The 18,368-nt window shown below is 40.1% G+C and overlaps 1 protein-coding gene across 1 annotated transcript in view; it reads right to left on the minus strand.

Annotated features, from left to right (window-relative positions):
* LOC122647188 overlaps positions 1-18,166 on the minus strand; it is a 30,274-nt gene extending 12,108 nt beyond the window's left edge. The window contains exons 1-2 of the mRNA XM_043840645.1: positions 18,028-18,166; positions 10,582-11,076 (exon numbers count right to left, since the gene is read on the minus strand). Coding sequence (XP_043696580.1) covers positions 10,582-10,959 — 378 coding nt within the window. The 5' untranslated portion in view covers positions 10,960-11,076; positions 18,028-18,166. The remainder of the gene's footprint in view (positions 1-10,581; positions 11,077-18,027) is intronic.
* Between the last annotated feature and the right edge of the window lie 202 nt (positions 18,167-18,368).

Here is an 18,368-nt window from a genome sequence, read left to right on the forward strand (position 1 = left end):
CGACATCTCGGTGGTTTTGGTCATCTCGGTGGGAAATCTTGGTATACAGACATCTATCCATGCAAACCTTGGTATACAACACTTATTTGACACTTATTTATGCTTAATATCATTTACTTAAGATATTATTCATAAATAAGCAAATACCCCCTATTTGAATCCAATAAAAATAATTAAAAAATCAAATTCCAAAAAGAAAAAAAAAATTCAACCCCCTAATTAAAGAACAAAAACTGGATTTTGGGCGGTAGGTGCAATTTTCAACTTTCTAATGTTGGAGTTTTACTCAAATCTAAAAATTCCATAAATCTTAATATGTTAAAACATTGTTAAAAATCAAAAGGGCGGTTAAATATTCATTTGTTTTGATGTCCAAAAAAATATTTTCATTCAGAGCGTTTTTGACAGCATTCGCGCACACCAAATTAAGTTTGACCGGAACATAACTCCTTCAACATAAATCACAGTTAAGAAATCTTGGACTGATTGGAGAGCATTGTTTTGAAATACAAAAACAGTCACTTAAATGGCATTAGGCATAAAAAAGTGTTTGTCCTGGTTTCTGGCATAACTAAGTGTCTGTCTTGGTTTCCCACTAAGTGAAACTCATATTTGGACTTTGATTTTTCAAAATCTGATAGTGCCATTGTGATGCAGATTCATCACTCAATAGGGCTTGTTTCATTGGGAATAAGTCTAGGGATGGGTTACATACATGTTGGGCCTTTGATCCCAGGGGTTTCTAATGTAATAGGCCACTTCTTTGAGCCTAAAATATGGGTAAATAGGTTGCATACGGGATTAGCTCCCATACTTAGTTTTATTTTCATACTTAGCTTTTTATTTGGTGTTTTAAATTGAATCGATTCAACTAATGGTTTAATTTAAGTGATTTTATTAGTTTTTCTTTTAGTTGTTTAGTTAGGCTGGATTAGGACTCTAATTTGAGTCAATTTCAGTTTTCTACTCAGTTTAAGTTAGCTAATAGTTTAGGGATAGGATTAGGCCTTCCTTTTTAGTGTCTGAGTCTATTTTTGAGTCTTCTATATAAGTTTGTAAGGGAGGCCAGCATTGGATACGAATTTTGATTAATAAAAACTCAGCTTTATGCTTGCTGCCTTTGTTGCTGCTATTCTCTCCTATGAGATCCAGTCTTGTGAGTCATATCAAAACCCCCCTTGTGAGTCATATCAAGGATTGAAGGACTGGAATCCCCAGTGACTCCTTGCATCTTGTAGATCAGGAGGTCCTCTCTTAGCTCTTCTTCAATCTGCTACTGTTGGAGATCAGTGTTATTCAAGTAAGTAGTTTATTTAATTCTGCAATTACCTTCTTCTTCTAATCCTCCAACCCTAGCCTTCACAATCTACCCAACATTCCCTTCAGTAGACCACTTCCAAACCCCCCCTCCATCCATCAAACCTAGCCCTCCATTAAATCTGCAACTTCCACCTTCGAATCATAGCTTAGTTTCTAAGCAACCATCATCCCACCATCAGATCTGTCCCAAATTTTCAGCATACATCCACCACACTCCCCCCTACACTCGATCCTACTTTCAGCCCAATCAGACCACTCAAACCCTAATCCCCCTCATCTCCCATAAAACCCAAAACCCTAAAAACCATTCTAAATTCTGTCTAGCCCTAATTAACCATCAAAACAACACCAAAGCCTGATCGAACCACCCCCCAACTGCCAGCTACACTCGACCAGAAACCCAACCCTAAAGCCCTTTCCTAAACCCTAGAATTAGCCTAAAATCTGAAACCTAAAACCTTAACCCTAACCCTAAAACTGCAGAAACTTCTAAACCTATCCAAACCCTACTTTCTTTATACCATAATAATCCCCTACACCTGCATACTAAAACCATATATAAACCATACCTGAATTCTTAGACCTAACCCTAGTTTTACCCTAAACAGACCACATCTGTAAACAGTTACAGAATTCTGATTTCACCTGGTTCCTATTAGGCTTTGTCTATATAGGACTACATTAAATTGGTATCAGAGCTATGGCGGAGGGAAGCTCCAACCAAGCCTCGAAAAACCCACCTCCATTCATTTTTAAGACCCGAGTTTGTCTACCCAATGGGAGCACAGCCATATTAATTGTTGATGAGAGGAGACATAACAACATTATTTCACAATCCGTGGTGGATATGTTGTCCCAGTCAGGAGAGATTTGCATCATGCCTACAGGTCAAGTCTTTGTTGAATTTGAGCATTCCTCATACTCCGACGGCACTTGGTATCAGCCGGTACCATCTCCAAGGAGCGTTATTGCAGTAGGTTGTAATTGGTTGGACGAGCGACAATGTTGGATTGAACTTGAAAACAACTCGTGTGTCCTACCTGATCGACACTATCTATACCATTGTTTTACTCTAAAAAGGTTACAACCAAAGGTGACCACATCGACAGTACAGCCACGGGGACTACTGAACATGTCAACTCAAACACAAGTAGCATCGACTATGTTTGAAGTTTCACCAATGGCGGATGCACCAACAAAAGATTCTACTAAGGCAGTTTGTGTTGAAGAGATTCAAGAACCTATAGCTAAAGAAATTCAAATAGACCAAGCTGCACTAGTAGTTGAGATCATGGTTGAGAAGCTCGGCCATCAAATTGATGTGGAGGTCCAAACACAATGGTAGAAGAAACTACTGAAGAGGTCTACACTGAGGAGAACAAAGTAGACAAGGCTGAGGACATGGAAGATGAAGTGGTGATTGAGAACACTCCACAAGAAATCACCGGCATCCAAGATGTTGTTCTTGAAGAGGTCGAGCACATAAGAGTTTGTTATGCCACTATGGCTCTTTGAAGAGAAAGCTCCAAGCCTTGAAGACTACATCCCTAAAGTCTACAAGCAGCCAGAATTCTGCTTGGGAATGGTCAAAGCTGCTACTCACATGTTGTTTCCCCCTCATCACTACAAAATTCGAGGACGAATTTTTTCAAGATGGGGAGAGTTGATGCAGATTCATCACCAAATAGGGCTTGTTTCATTGGGAATAAGTCTAGGGTTGGGTTACATACATGTTGGGCCTTTGATCCAATGAGTTTCCAATGTAATAGGCCACTTTTATGGGCCTAAAATATGGGTAAATAGGTTGCATACGGGATTAGCTCCCATACTTAGTTTTATTTCTGTACTTAGCTTTTTATTTGATGTTTTAAATTGAACCAATTCAACCAATGGTTCAATTTAAGTGATTTCATTAATTTTTCTGTTAGTTGTTTAGTTAGGCTAGATTAAGACTCTATTTTGAGTCTATTTCAGTTTCCTACTCAATTTAAGTTAGTTAATAGGCTAAGTCTATTTTTGAGTCTTCTACATAAGTTTGTAAGGGAGGGCAGCATTGGATACGAATTTTGATTAATAAAAACTCAACTTTATGCTTGCTGCCTTTGTTGCTGCTATTCTCTCCTATAAGATCCAGTCTTGTGAGTCATATCAAGACCCCCCCTTGTGAGTCATATCAAGGATTGAAGGACTGGAATCCCCAGTGTTAGATATATAGGCCAGAATACCATAGGCTATGGTATTCTGGTCCTTTCCTTATTCTCTTATGTTTATTCTTTCTTTTCCTTTGTTTATACTATGTAGGGGCATATTTGTCCATGTAATTTTGCTTTATTAGTATAAATAAAGGGCTTAGGGAATCAAATTGATTCACTTAAGCATTAACCAATTCTGTTTTGATAACATGGCATCAAAGCCACGATATGTCTGATCTGTTTTCAAAAAACCCCACCCTCCCATCGTGTTATCCACTCTTTCCCTTCTCTCCCGATCTTTTTTCTCCCCCTTGTCCTTGCTTCTTCTCCTTCTCTAAGGGCAGCACTGCAGAGGTGATCAGATGATCTAGTTTTCTTTTTTCATGACCTATTATTCCTGTTCGATGGCTGCTGCTGGTTCTTTCCTGCGGTAATTGGAGTTTCCAATTTTTTTTTGAAGATCAGGCCCTGTGATTTATTGAGACTGTTTCTCCCTATATTGGAGACCTTCTGCGACAATGGACTGCTGCTATCAAACTTCATACAGGTGCTGAAGACCCCTTCTCCCATGCGATCTCTTCCTTTCAGGGTTTTTCTCCAACAACACCCTGTGCATTATCGATATTGGGACTGGGGCTGATTGTGGCTGCTGTTTCACTTTGGATTTTTTTTTTTTTTTCACCTGAGCCATTCCCTGCAGGCTCTTGGACAGATTCAGACAGGCTTCTTCTGCAGCAAGTTTTTTTTGGGTTCCCCTCCCCACATCGATTTCTCTTTTTTTTGGGTTTTTTCTAAAACCTTAACACAATCGATCTTGGGGGGGTCTCCTCTATTGCTGCTGCATTTTTTGGGAGTGTGTTTCTCATCACAGAGGGGCACTCAGCTCTGCTCTCAGTCCTTGGTTTAGCTTTTTTTTGGGCTTCTCTACATCACAGCCCTTCCCAGCACTATGGGTGACTCCACTGATATTTCGACTGCCACCTCTGATCAAGGTAACCATGATAAATCTGATTATCGTGATCTTCATCCTAACCCTATCAAGTTAGATGGTAGCAACTACCTGCTATGGTCTCGATCTGCATCTTTTGCTATTGCTGGAAGGGGCCTCACTGGCCACATTGATGGCTCTATACCTATGCTGACTGCTCCAGGTGCTGCCCAGACTAGATGGCTTGCCAACAATGGTATTCTTATGCCCTATTTGGTTGGCTCTATGACTTCAGACCTTGCACAGGGATTTCTCCTCCTTGATACGGCTTTTCTCAGATTTGGTCTGCCTATAGGGAGACATATGGACAGCTTGGTAATGAACTAATGATGCTCCGGTTTATGAACTTCGCAAAAAGGTCCTTCATACTACTCAAGGGGAATTGATTGTCTCTAAGTATTATGCCACTCTTTGCAGCCTTTGGCAGCAATTGGACCATTTTTCGGATTATCACCTTGATACACCTGCCAACGTAGCTGCATATAAAAAACATGTTGACAACATCAGGGTTTATGACTTCCTGGCCGGGTTGAATGTTGAATATGACCAGATTCATGTTCAAGTGTTGGGCCATTCTCCTTTTCCCACACTTGAACAATCTTATGCCCTGGTCTCTTCAGAAGAAAACCGCCGGACTGCTATGTTACATCCTCCTGTTTTTGACAGATCGGCTCTCCAGACTGCTTCCCCGGCTCTTGCTGCACCTATTGGTACTTTATCTGTTGGTGGTTCTACTTCTGGCCCTGTTACTTGTGACCATTGTCACAAGCCTTATCACACCAAGGACAAGTGTTGGAAGCTTCATGGGAAACCAGCTGACTTTGAAGCCAAGCGGGCTGCCAAGAAGAAACCGAAAGGCAAGGCAAATCAATCTGAAACTGTTCCTACGGCCCCGGCTACAGACATTGGTCTATCCTAGGACGATCTACAGGCCTTCCTACGTGTGCTAAGGTCTTCCACTACTGCTGCTGCTACTGCCAATTCCTCTGCTCCATCAGCTTCAAATTTTGCTCGGTCAAGTATCCCATTTGGTGGTCATTGTGCTTCTGTGGCATCCCATCCCTGGATCATTGATTCCGGGGCTACAGATCACATGATTGGCTCATCTAGCTTTTTACATCGCTATTCTCCCAGTTTTGGGAAAGACAAGGTCAAAGTGGCTGATGGTTCCCTTTCTTCCTTATCTGGAAAAGGAACCATCAACTGCACTTCCACCCTTCCTTTGTCTTCTGTTTTACATATACCTAATTTTACTCTAACCTACTTTCCATTAGTAGTATTACTCGTGATCTTAACAGCAAGGTAACCTTTTTTCCTTTCCATTGTGTTTTTCAAGATCTGGCATCTGGGAAGACGATTGGATTGGGTAAAGTACACGGTGGTCTGTATCTGCTTGATGATGGTCGTCTCTCTCCACCGGTTCCTTCTCCACTACATCAGAACTCCTTGGTCTCTTCTGAACTTTACCACTGGCACTCTAGATTAGGTTACCCTCCATTAGGAATTTTAGCCGATTTATTTCCATCTTTGGTCACCAAATGTAATAAGGATAACTTTTTTTGTGAGGCTTGTGTTCTGGCCAAACAGACACGTACAACTTATTCTTTATCCAATAAAAGGAGTTCTTCTTGTTTTCATTTGGTGCATTTGGATGTTTGGGGCCCTAGTCGTAAGACCTCTATTTCTGGCCATCGTTGGTTTGTCTCATTTATTGATTGTCATTCTCGAAATACTTGGGTTTATCTTATTCAAACTAAAAATCAAGTTTTTTCTTGTTTTCAACATTTTCATAAAATGATCCTGACCCAATTCCAGACCACTCTTAAGGTTTTACGGAGTGATAATGGTTCTGAATATAAGGAATCCCAATTTCAACAATACCTTGCTGATCATGGGATTATACATAGACTAGTTATGTTGATACCCCGGCCCACAAAGGTGTGGCTGAAAGGAAGAATCGCCACTTATTGGAAGAGGCAAGAGCATTAATGTTTGCTCGACATGTTCCCTCCCAATATTGGGGTGATGCTGTTCTCACTGCCGCTTACCTTTATTAATAGGTTACCTTCACGGGTTCTGGATTCTCGTAGCCCATCTGACATTTTACTTGGAGATTCGTCCTTTGTGGTACCTCCCAAGGTCTTTGGCTGTGTCTGTTATGCTAGGGATACTAAGTCCCCTGGCAAGCTTGAACCCCGTGGGTTAAGGTGTATTTTTTTGGGTTATTCTCCAACCCAGAAAGGTTGCAAATGTTACCACCCTCCTATTCGTTGTACTATGGTCAGTATGGATGTGGTTTTTCATGAAACCCTTTTCTATTATTCTTCCCCACCTCTTCAGGGGGAGAGTTCTAGTGAAGATGTGGTTCATACTCTTGGGTTTCCCCTCCCTTCATCACCTATAGCTACTGACTAGCCCTCCCCGGCTGCTGTCCAGCCTCCCGTGGCTGCTGTCCAGCCTCCCGTGACTACTGTCCAGCCCCTCGAGGCTGCGGTCTAGCCTCCCGTGGCTGCTGTCCAACCTCCCGAGGCTACTGTCCCTTCACCTGAGGGGAATCCATCATAGGGGGAGATCATGGAAACAGGTGGTGGTAATATTCCTATTCAGGGGGAGCTGACTCCAGTACAGAGGACCATTCGTAACTTTCAGAGGACCATTGACAATTCCGCCATTCTCACTTATAACCAGAGATGTTCTAATAGAGGGCAGAATCAGTCCACTGCAGCACCGATACCCATCCAGTTGCCGCCTCAGGATCCAAATCCTCCTTCTGGTGAGCTTTCCTCTTCTGATCTACCCATTGCACATCGCAAAGGTACCAGGACCTACACTTTACATCCCATTTCCCGTTTTGTTTCTTATAGTTCTCTTTCTCTTTCTTTTCGTACCTTTGTTTCCTCCCTTTCTTCTGTTTCCATTCCTAAAAATTGGCAGGAAGCATCTACAGATGGGAAGTGGAAGGCAGCAATGTTGGAAGAAATGAGAGCATTGAACAAAAACAATACATGGGATCTTGTAGCTCTTCCTCTAGGATAAAAACCAGTGGGTTGGAAATGGGTGTTTGTGGTCAAGCAGAAGGTAGATGGTACAGTGGATCGGTACAAGGCACGTCTAGTTGCTAAAGGCTTCACTCAGACATATGGCATTAACTACCAGGAGACTTTTGCACCGGTAGCAAAACTCAATACTGTAAGGGTATCACTATCCTGTGCAGTGAACCTTGGATGGGATCTTCAGCAGTTGGATGTAAAGAATGCCTTCCTCCATGGTGAACTAAAAGAAGAAGTATATATGGACATTCCTCCAAGTTTTTCAAGTCCTGCTACCAAGGGTAAGGTGTGTCAATTGAAGCGTGCACTCTATGGCTTGAAGTAGTCACCTAGAGCTTGGTTCGGTAGATTTCACAAGGCTATGCTTTCAGTGGGCTACCAGCAAAGCAATGCTGATCATACCTTGTTCATCAAACGTGTGGGTGATAAAGTTACTCTCCTCATAGTCTATGTTGATGATATTGTAGTGACCGGCAATGATGGTGATGAGATCAACAGGTTGAAGTTGTTCCTCGGCCGTGAGTTTGAAATTAAGGATCTAGGGACTCTGAGATATTTTCTAGGGATAGAGGTTGCTCGCTCTTCAAAGGGCATATTTCTGTCTCAAAGAAAGTATGTCCTGGATCTACTGCCTGAAACAGGGCTGCTAGGGTGTCATCCTTCTGACACTCCCATAGAAGCTACGACAAGACTCCAGGAAAAAGAAGGCACACCAGTTGACAAAGGTCGTTATCAGCGGTTGATGGGCAAACTTATCTACCCGTCTCACACTCGACCCGACATTGCCATTGCAGTTAGTATGGTCAGCCAGTTTATGCATGACCCTTATTCTTCTCATATGGAGGTAGTCCTTTGCATCTTACGATACTTGAAGTCTGCTCTGGGACAAGGGATAGTTTTATCTCCCAATGGTCATCTGAAGGTTGAGGCATACACTGATGCGGATTGGGCTGGTTCAAGTGATAGGAAGTCCATCTTTGGATATGGTCACCTAGCGTAGTAAAAAATAGAATGTGGTAGCAAGGTCCAGTGCTGAGGCTGAATTCCGTGCGATGGCTCATGGTATCTGTGAATTGTTGTGGCTTAAGGGGCTGTTGCAAAATATTAGGGTTGCTGTCTAACTTCCAATGATGTTATATTGTGATAATAAGGCTGCCATCAGCATCGCTCATAATCCTGTCCAACATGACCTTCCTAAACATGTGGAGGTGGACAAACATTTCATCTAGGAGAAACTTGAAGTTGGACTAATCTGCGTTCCCTATGTGAAGTCTACTGATCAGCTGGCTAATGTATTCACGAAGGGGCTAAGTGGCAAAGTGTTTCATCCTTTTCTAGCCAAGTTGGGCATGTGTGACATTTTTGCACCAACTTGAGGGGGAGTGTTAGATATATAGGCCAGAATACCGTAGGGGTATTCTGGTCCTTTCCTCTTGTTTTATTTTCTTATGTTTATTCTTTCTTTTCCTTTGTTTATACTATGTAGGGGCATATTTGTCCATGTAATTTTGTTTTATTAGTATAAATAAAGGGCTTAGGGAATCAAATTGATTAACTTAAGCATTAATCAATTATGTTTTGATAACACCCAGTGACTCCTTGCATCTTGTAGATCGGGAGATCCTCTCTTATCTCTTCTTCAATCTGCTATTGTTGGAGATCAGTGTTATTCAAGTACGTAGTTTAATTAATTCTGCAATTACCTTCTTCTTCTAATCCTCCAACCCTAGCCTTCACAATCTGCTCAGCATTCCCTTCATTAGACCACATCCAAACCCCCCTCCATCCATCAAACCTAGCCCTCCATTAAACTTGCAGCTTCCACCTTCGAATCATAGCTTAGTTTCTAAGCAACCATCATCCCACCATCAGATCTGTCCCAAACTTTCAGCATACATCCACCACACTCCCCCCTACACTCGATCCTACTTTCAGCCCAATTAGACCACTCAAACCCTTATCCCCCTCATCTCCCATAAAACCCAAACCCTAGAAACCATTCTAAATTCTGTCTAACCCTAATTAACGATCAAAACACCACCAAAGCCTAATCAAACCAACTCCCCCCCCCCCCCCCACTGCCAGCTACACTCAACCAGAAACCCAGCCCCAAAGCCCTTTCCTAAACCCTAGAATTAGCCTAAAATCTGAAACCTAAATCCCTAACCCTAACCCTAAAACTGCAGAACTTCTAAACCTATCCAAACCCTACTTTCTTTATACCATAATAATCCCCTACACCTGCATACTAAAACCATATAAACCATACCTGAATTTTTAGACCTAACCCTAGTTTTACCCTAAACAGACCACATCAGTAAACAGTTATAGAATTCTGATTTCACCTGGTTCCTATTAGGCTTTGTCTATATAGGACTACATTAAATTTGTGTTTAAATGGTCCAAAATAGGCTGAGTACCAAGTTTCAGCCCCAAAATAGGTCTAAAACCCAGTGAAACCAGCCATCGAGTTGAAGAACAAAAAAATACCCCAACTCGGAATTTGGTAGGTCGAAACCTGTACTCGAGACGAGTTTTACTTCCTTGGGTATTATATGCATTTCCTTCATGTGCATCTTTGTCCATGATCTATGCATCTATTGCATGCATTTGTGACATTTAATTAATCAGACCATGGTTTAGTTATTAATATATGAAATCATGAGACATGGTGTTTTAAAGCATCTGAAAATAAGAATATATAAGACTTGATTTTGGGGCATTTCCGATCACATTCCTAATATTCTGCCAATCAATAGATTTAAGGAATCCTTGATCAAAATCAGAACTTGAGTCCAAAATTTAAAAATAATCCACATATGCCTTAAGAGACACAAAAACAATAAAACTCAAATTTATTCAGACAAAATTGTTGTATGAACATGATCACCTTGTGGATCGAAAATGAAAGATATAGCAACACTATGTTATTTTAAATGCAGGATGCATTCACAAAAAGCCAAAAAGTAATAAACATGTTAGTAGCATCCATGTAACAGACAAACTGCCAAAGGGTATAGCAAGGCAAAACCTGATAAGATAGTGCTTTCACCCACGCATTCCTATCTACACCAAACCAATCAGTAGAAAACCAAAAGATCTTCGACAATGAGCTCTGTTCTCTGATAGCCAACTCAAACACCCTGGGTGCATCATGTAAGGATTGAATCAGTCCATCGTTGTAATCTTCACCTTCCAAAGATTGACGGAGTTTGATCCTCATTTCCTCCACATCACTGCTGGAACTTTTTTGGGGTGTTCCATTGACTGTTACACCATCATCAACAGATGCAAATAACGCACAGTGCCCAACCCTACTTACTTCATAGGAGAATGAATTGCGTGCTCTAAAGCCCACCAATCTCCAACTATTACTGTGTTTATCATACCCAAATAGGACATGTCTCATGCAACATCTCTTCCTTGGATTGCGAAAGTCGCATGGTAGACTTCTTACTTCAGATCCTCCTTTTTGCAGAAAAAATGAATTCTAATTGTTTTTTGTGTAAAGCATGGACATGGAGAGCTGCACAGACAAATCAAGGATGAGCTGCAAGCATGGAGATGGAATATAACTACAGCATAGGCATATATCAGGGCTGTCAAGAAATGTTATTGTGGACACATTTACACCATCAACAGAATAATTACCTCAAGATGCTGAGATGGCCTTTGTATTACTCACCACATGGGCCACAGATGCTAAAAATCCAGTAGTTTAAAACTTATTTATTCCCAGTGTATATAAAGACTCACATTGAAATTATTACATGAATACTCATACACAGCATTGATAGAAATGGAACTAAGGAAGTCACCAATAGAATGGTGAAATAAGTTTAGTCCTCCAGTGCTAAGGATTAGATTAAGATACCTCAATGGCAAGACTAATGGTTATTTTCTCCCTTTGTTGCATTTTTTACTTGTTAGTGACAGTAATTTTAATTGTCAGTTTATCGCTTCATGAAGTTTTCCTTCATTTATTTCCTAAAAAACAAGGGCGTCTAGTTATTTCCGTATATTATTCACAAACATTGGAGTAAATACATCCATATTTTGTAGAATCCAAATCGTACATAATTTCCTATATGACAAGAATCCTCTCCAACAAGAAGCACCAGAGGTCATTATAGTATTGTTAAAAAAAAAAAATAAGAGAGGAAGCAAAACCAAGTCAAGATGATACGGATCTCAATTAGACATTGGGTTACTTAGGTTACTTAGAGATAATAATGTAATTTGTTCTCTTTTATCATTATCTAGTCAGAGCTGTTAATAGCAAGTAGGAGTTAAAGTTTGTTTCAGTTATTGACTCCAAGTAAGAGTCAAATTTTATTCCAGTTTTATTTTGGTTTTCTTGTTTGCAACTCTTCAAATAGATGCTTGTAGTCCATTGTTGAGGTTGATTTTCTCTGCTTCTCAGGTCTGATTTCTTCCATGTCTCTTTTCCCTTCCTCCTTCTACTCATTCCTAGTTCTTCTATGTCTACTATTGTTTTTTCCCTTCATTGTTACACTGATATTCTGTCCTAGATGGTACCTGGAAGGCTGCAACCAACCAGATCTGAATCGAACTCAAGCCAGTCCTTACGGTTCCTCCTGAAATTTGGAGCGAAGGTCATACACCTTAGAGCGATTCACACCCTGGAGTTTCATTCCCAGATTTCTCATTCTACCAGGAGTTACTGCCTTTCAACTGAGATTTTACCTCTGACTACCACTAGGTTCAGTCGCAGAAATTTCCCATAGTCTCATATCTCATTTTCTGGTCTGATATTGCTTGCATCTAGTAGGGACCTGAGTTATGAATCCAATCTCCAAGCTCCAGCTTGGTTGGATGCTTATTGGTTGAGTTTCATCACTTGAAGCCAAGAGACATTGACGTTGGTACAAATTCTAGAGGTTGAAGAAGACAACCTAAATCGGGTGATTTATTCAAGAGGCTTTCTACTGTAATGCCATAAATACCCATGTGCTTTTTGTTAATTCGAAGTCTGTCCATAACTTATAATTGCTTCCAACTCTGTCCCCATACAAAAAATATAGAAGACCTTTGTGTCCTAACCCACATCCACCTTCCAAAGTAGCCCTTTACAACTACGGTTATTTACCAAATTGGCATTCTCCCTTGCTACCTTTGATATATTTATAGAACTGCCATTATTTATCATATTTGAGTTATCTAACATTTGGGGGTGAGCCCATATCAACCCCTTCTTCTTGCACCAAAGATCGTACCATTTCCGAAGGAACTGAACTTACATCTCTTTTCCATTCCCATTCAAAAGTTCTAATGTGTTTCCACCCCCCCCCCCCCTTTGAGAGAAAATTTCCATAGGCCCATATTTAACTATTCATTTTTCTTTCTTAAGAACAAAGAAAAGGATGAAGCAGAGACTACAAAGCAACGTTCAATCAGAGGGAGAAATCTAGACATGAAAATCTTCGGCCAAAATAATGGAGCCCCAATACTGAGTATAACAAAGTCATGCCTCCATAGCAATGTTCAAGGTTTCAGTGAAATTTCGCAAAACATTGCAAAATATTTTAGTTTTGTAAGATGTCAAAACAAAACTCTATGCGATATGTAAAAAGTGCAAGGTTTCGATAGAAATTTCGATAATGTGTGTGGTTTCGGTATGGTTTGGACCAAAACGAGACAAACCTTTAATATAAAATGTATGGATTCGAACAGAATGAGTCGAAATTTCGACCCATTTCATTGGTTTTGTTTGTGGAAACTTGACTTTTCATAATTTTTGCCAAATCAGTCCCCTACAAGTGTGGAACAAGTTGTTAGGCAGTAGTGGAACGCATCAAAAGCAAAAATTTACTACAATTGTGGAAGTTTTGTGTGAGATTCAAAGTTGAAGGTATATTACTTTTCCTACAAATGAATTTTGTCAAAAAAATCGGATAAATACTTGGCGCCTTGGCGGTTGGCGTACAATGTATACTAAAAACCTAAGGTCTGAAGTCAAACTATCATTTTGGGTTTGTTTTTATACGATCTAAAGTATCCACTATGTTTAGAGTGCCTAAAATAAGGTTTCCTAGAAGTTTTGGGACCTAATTTGGCCATTTGACAGAAATTTCATGGCTTCACGAAATATTTCCAAAACCTAGAACCTTGCTCCATAGACACCCAAAATGGAGGACCATGCAACTAAGAAACCAAACACTTGGTGAATCACTTTATTTATTTGAGCAGATTTGTATCAAATAATCTGATGTTCTACAAAAGTTTAGCAGCAGGCAAATGGAAGTAGATTCTGTAGATCTGTAACTTTATTTGAGAATGCAGTCACCTCCATTCTTCAACAGTGAGTCTGAGATTGCCATGGGGAGCCCAAACTTACCATGAAATGGGAACAAATACTAAGAGAGAAGGGGAAATTTAGAACATAGTTGATGACTTGATGTTATCACCATCTGATTGCATAGGTAGCCCACGTTTGAATTTACAGGCCGCTTGAAATAAGATGATCAACTGTGACTAATTCATCCCCCACCAAATGGTGAGTCATAAGAGATATGAATATAGAGCTTCATATGAAATGGGCAGGAAAGGTAAAACACCATCACACAACCAAAGAATGTATTGAAGAAAGATATTAACTGAAATGTGAACCCACAAGTTCACAGACCTCCACCTTCTGTCCCTCTCTCTCCCATCCACCTGGACCTTATCAAGCATTCAAGCCCAGAGAGTAAGGATGCAAAAGAATCCACCACCCAATCATTTAAGTTATGCCACAAAATTTGCAAACTTCAACAGACCAGCCGTTCTCCTCATAGAAATCCCAAAGTGGTTAGGAAAGCATTGGGTTTTCCAAACTTAGACCTGGTTCAATACCGCCACCTTCTGATAAGCTGACAATAGGTCATGTGAACCTCTCTAGTTTCCCATCCAAAAGGCCTGAAACAACCCATGCTAGCAATGACAGGTCCTCTCCTTCCTGCTAGAACACTATTCCCATTTATCCATCAAGGCATTATTCATCCTTATCATCGAACAGACACCACTCTTATAGACTCATAAGTTAAGGCCCAAACCACTAAAACTGTATATCCCAGAGTTAGTGATAAATTATTCCATATAAACTCCTCCTGTAAGGATTCAAATGCACTCAGAAAGAAAGCTCAGTATGAGCAATAACGGCATGATGTAGATTGAGAGATTTGATAAAGCAGTTAAAAGTGAACATCAGATTTGCCCATTCTGATAAATAACCCCACTATGGCAGTGATGCAGGTGCACTACCTTGGATCGACCCAAACCCAGTTGAGTATCCAGATGGAGATGAACTGGGTCCAGAATGAGTTTTTGGAATTTAGCAAGATTTTAAGAATTTATGTTATTTGGGGAAATAATGTCTTTTAGTTTATTTCATTCTGTTAGCTCCGTAGGATATTTGGTTTCACAATTCCTTCTTGGTTTCCTTTTTTGAATTAGTTTCCTAGTTAGAGAGTTAGTCTTATTTTTTGGAGTCTTTTAATTCTCTTTATATATGGTGTAACTACCCATCATTGAATAGATTTGAAAAGATGAATTGAGTCTGTGTTTGTTAAGAGCCTACGTGGCTGATTTTGTGCATTCCTCCCCCCCCCCCTCTTCTTCTTCTTCTTCTTCTTCTTCTTATGCGTTCTTCTCTCCCCTACAACTCTGATTTCTTCCAGGCTTCCCTCTTCTCCTAACCTACCCGAAAATATCCACCGTTTTCTTTGTCTATTAAGCCTCACAGCTATGGGACTTCTTATCAGTCCCACAGAGAGATGAGAAGTGAGGGAAAGAGTGAAATTACAATCTCTTCTGGAATAGAAGACCTCCCATCCACTGACTACAAGACTGCAACCTAACACCCGAGTTAGCCTGACGGTCAGCTAAATGAGTCGCTTCCCTCTTCACATGATGAAGAAGAACTATCAAAATATTGAGAAATGTGGGCCCTCCATCAGGCAGCCAATTCACAAGTATTATTAGAAGACAAATTTCGGTCAACTTATATAATGAAGTATCTATGATAAGGGACAGAGCAAATGCAGGGAAGAGTAGGACCTTCCCAAAACAGATGCATTCACACAGGTGTCACTGAAGAAGCTAGCGACTCTTGATCAAAGTGAAAGAAAAGGTTTCTTGCTGACCACAAGATGTATCTATGTTTCAAGGCTGAGGAGACTATCCACTATATGTTTCTTGAATCAGAGTTGGAAGTAGGTGTATAGTCGTATTATTTAGGTCTGTTTGGTTATGGCTGGGTCCCCATCCTGCAGTGAAGTATATATTTACAAAGTAGCCAGATATTCAGACATCCCCTATAGTTAGTTTTGTATGGAAAATGATCCCTCGAGAAATTTGCTAGATATACTGTTGAATGAAAGAAATAGAGAATATTTGAACATAAGATGAGAAGAATCTCGCAGTTATGAACAGATGTTGGTAGTTGGTTAAGGACTGGGAGTTTGTGAAGCAAAGAAGTTAGAATTTTGAAGTTGTCCCAAAGAATGACTAAAACAGCAACTGGCAGAGCATTTTGGAAGTATAATTGTGAACTACAGATACGTATATCTAAAATTCTTTATTTTTTGTACTTAGCTGCATAATTCACTAGTGATGCGGAACCGGGTCACAAAAGCCTATTTGGGTTCGCCATGGGCCCACCCAAGTGTTAAACAACTCAAACACCAGGGACGATGACATTCTCGTACTGATATGGAACAATATATGACTCCTTTTAAGCTAACAATGGAATCAGGACATGTAGGTAAAGAAAAATTAAAGTTCAATGACTATCTTGGAACAAACTTTTACAAAAAACAAAGGGACAAAACATAATTAATATAGTAGAAGGGGTAGTTTCAGTAACAAGATTAAAAGGGGTTAAAGAGAAGACATATCGTGGGGGTTGTCTTCAACCTCCAACCAAAAACTGGAGGCAGAAAACCAGGGGGAAGGGAGCGTATTTCAGCTGTGAGATCTCAGACCCAATCATGGAGAAATTTCACGGTAAGCTTTCTAAATCGTACTCCTCTTGGAAGTAACTAATATTGAACCCAACGGGCCAAGAAATAATAGGGTATTGATTTCTGCAGCTTGATGTAGCGGAAGAACAGAACCAGAACTGAAGTTCAAGTTGGAACTTCCAGTCCAGGCAACTGGTCTCAGATTAGGCAACTTGGATCGCCCTAGTGTAAGTAATTAAACCCCTATATTTCAGCTCGAATTGATGGAGTCCCAAAGACTTCAATCCAAGGGTTTAGGGCTGCTACAGACATAGTGCAGAATAGACTGACAGACAAAGAAAAGAGAATAAAAGAAATAAAAGATAAAAGAGAAAGAGAGGGATCACATGGAAGAAAGGGGGGGAGTTCACACAAGCCAGCAGGCTTCAACCAAACAAACACTCAATTCATTCTTCAAAATCTATCTATATCATCGGTTACAAATCAATATATTAAGAGAACTCCAAACAAGAAGTATAAATCAACTCAATTAAGGAAATTACTATCTCCCTACTTCTGTAGCTATCTCAAACAAATAATTAAGAGATTACATATCACCCTAACAAAGAAAAAATCTAATTTATCCTACCAGACCCAAATCCCAATTCGGGCCCAATTCTCGGTCAGAGCTCTCAAACAAGTTCGTTCAAGTCCAACGAATTGCTCCTGCATCAACCAGTATACATGTTTATGCAGAATTATCCTTAGCTAATGAAATTCTTATTTCCGTTTTCAATCAAAAAATAAACAAAGAAAGGCTTTTCTATGCTTAACTTCTTACTTTAATTGCGGAGGCTCGTATAACCACGATAATAATAGTCTTCATCATTACCACCCAATAATGTGATCGAATCCTTAATAGCAATAATGCTCGCAGCCATTTACTACACAAGGTTTGTCTTCTTTCTACTCTGATCCCCACCCACCAAGAAAACAAATAGGGGAGGGGGATAACTACAACAGCAACAAGAAGAAGAAACCCCCACTCCTGCTGTAGTCAATATAAACATATTAGCACATCCACAATATTGTGGCAGGTCTGGCTTAGAAACTAAAGTCTGGAGCCATGAAAGTAAAATCATAGGTCCTCCTGAAAGCTCCTGCCCAACAGGTTCGAATTACAACTTGATACATTCTGTTAAAATTATTTTCAATTCGATGGGCAGCCTAGAGTTTAACTGAATGTGAACTCATGATGATCATACAACCGCAGCCATTATACAGAAAATTCCATCAGAACTCCGCCAGATGTAATAAATGTATGTTAGTCGAGAAGAAAAAGGGGAAGTATTTAAGTTAAACCAATTGAATTACAACCTACCGTACGTTTGCATGACCTAACTGAATGGAGCTAGACAAAGGAGAACCAAATTACCGTAAAAAAAACATTAAAGCAGAGTAGAGATTAATAATCAAAACTAATAAAAACCCATAGAGGAAACAGAATCGAACAACAAGGATGAGAGATTTTGGACCTTGAATATACGAAGCTCTGTTGCGGCAGTTTAATCGCCATGTACGAGTGCAAGAACCCAAAAGAATTCAAAGAAAACTTTCTAGAGTTCTATTGAATGAAGATAAGTCGGAGATATTGAACAAGCTCCGAGTCTCTGACTCGAATGGATTATTCGAGCTCTAAATTCCTGGACGGCCCACCTAGGAAGTGCTTTCTGCACGGCTTAAATATACACCACACATATCCACACTCCGGTCCCTGCTACGCACGAATACACATGAGGACCATATCGTATTTAATCAATACCATATCTTCTTTATTTAATAAAAAAAAAAAAATCACATTATTTATACACGTGGC

Source organism: Telopea speciosissima, unplaced genomic scaffold, assembly GCF_018873765.1.
Source record: "Telopea speciosissima isolate NSW1024214 ecotype Mountain lineage unplaced genomic scaffold, Tspe_v1 Tspe_v1.0013, whole genome shotgun sequence".
Taxonomy (NCBI): domain Eukaryota; kingdom Viridiplantae; phylum Streptophyta; class Magnoliopsida; order Proteales; family Proteaceae; genus Telopea; species Telopea speciosissima.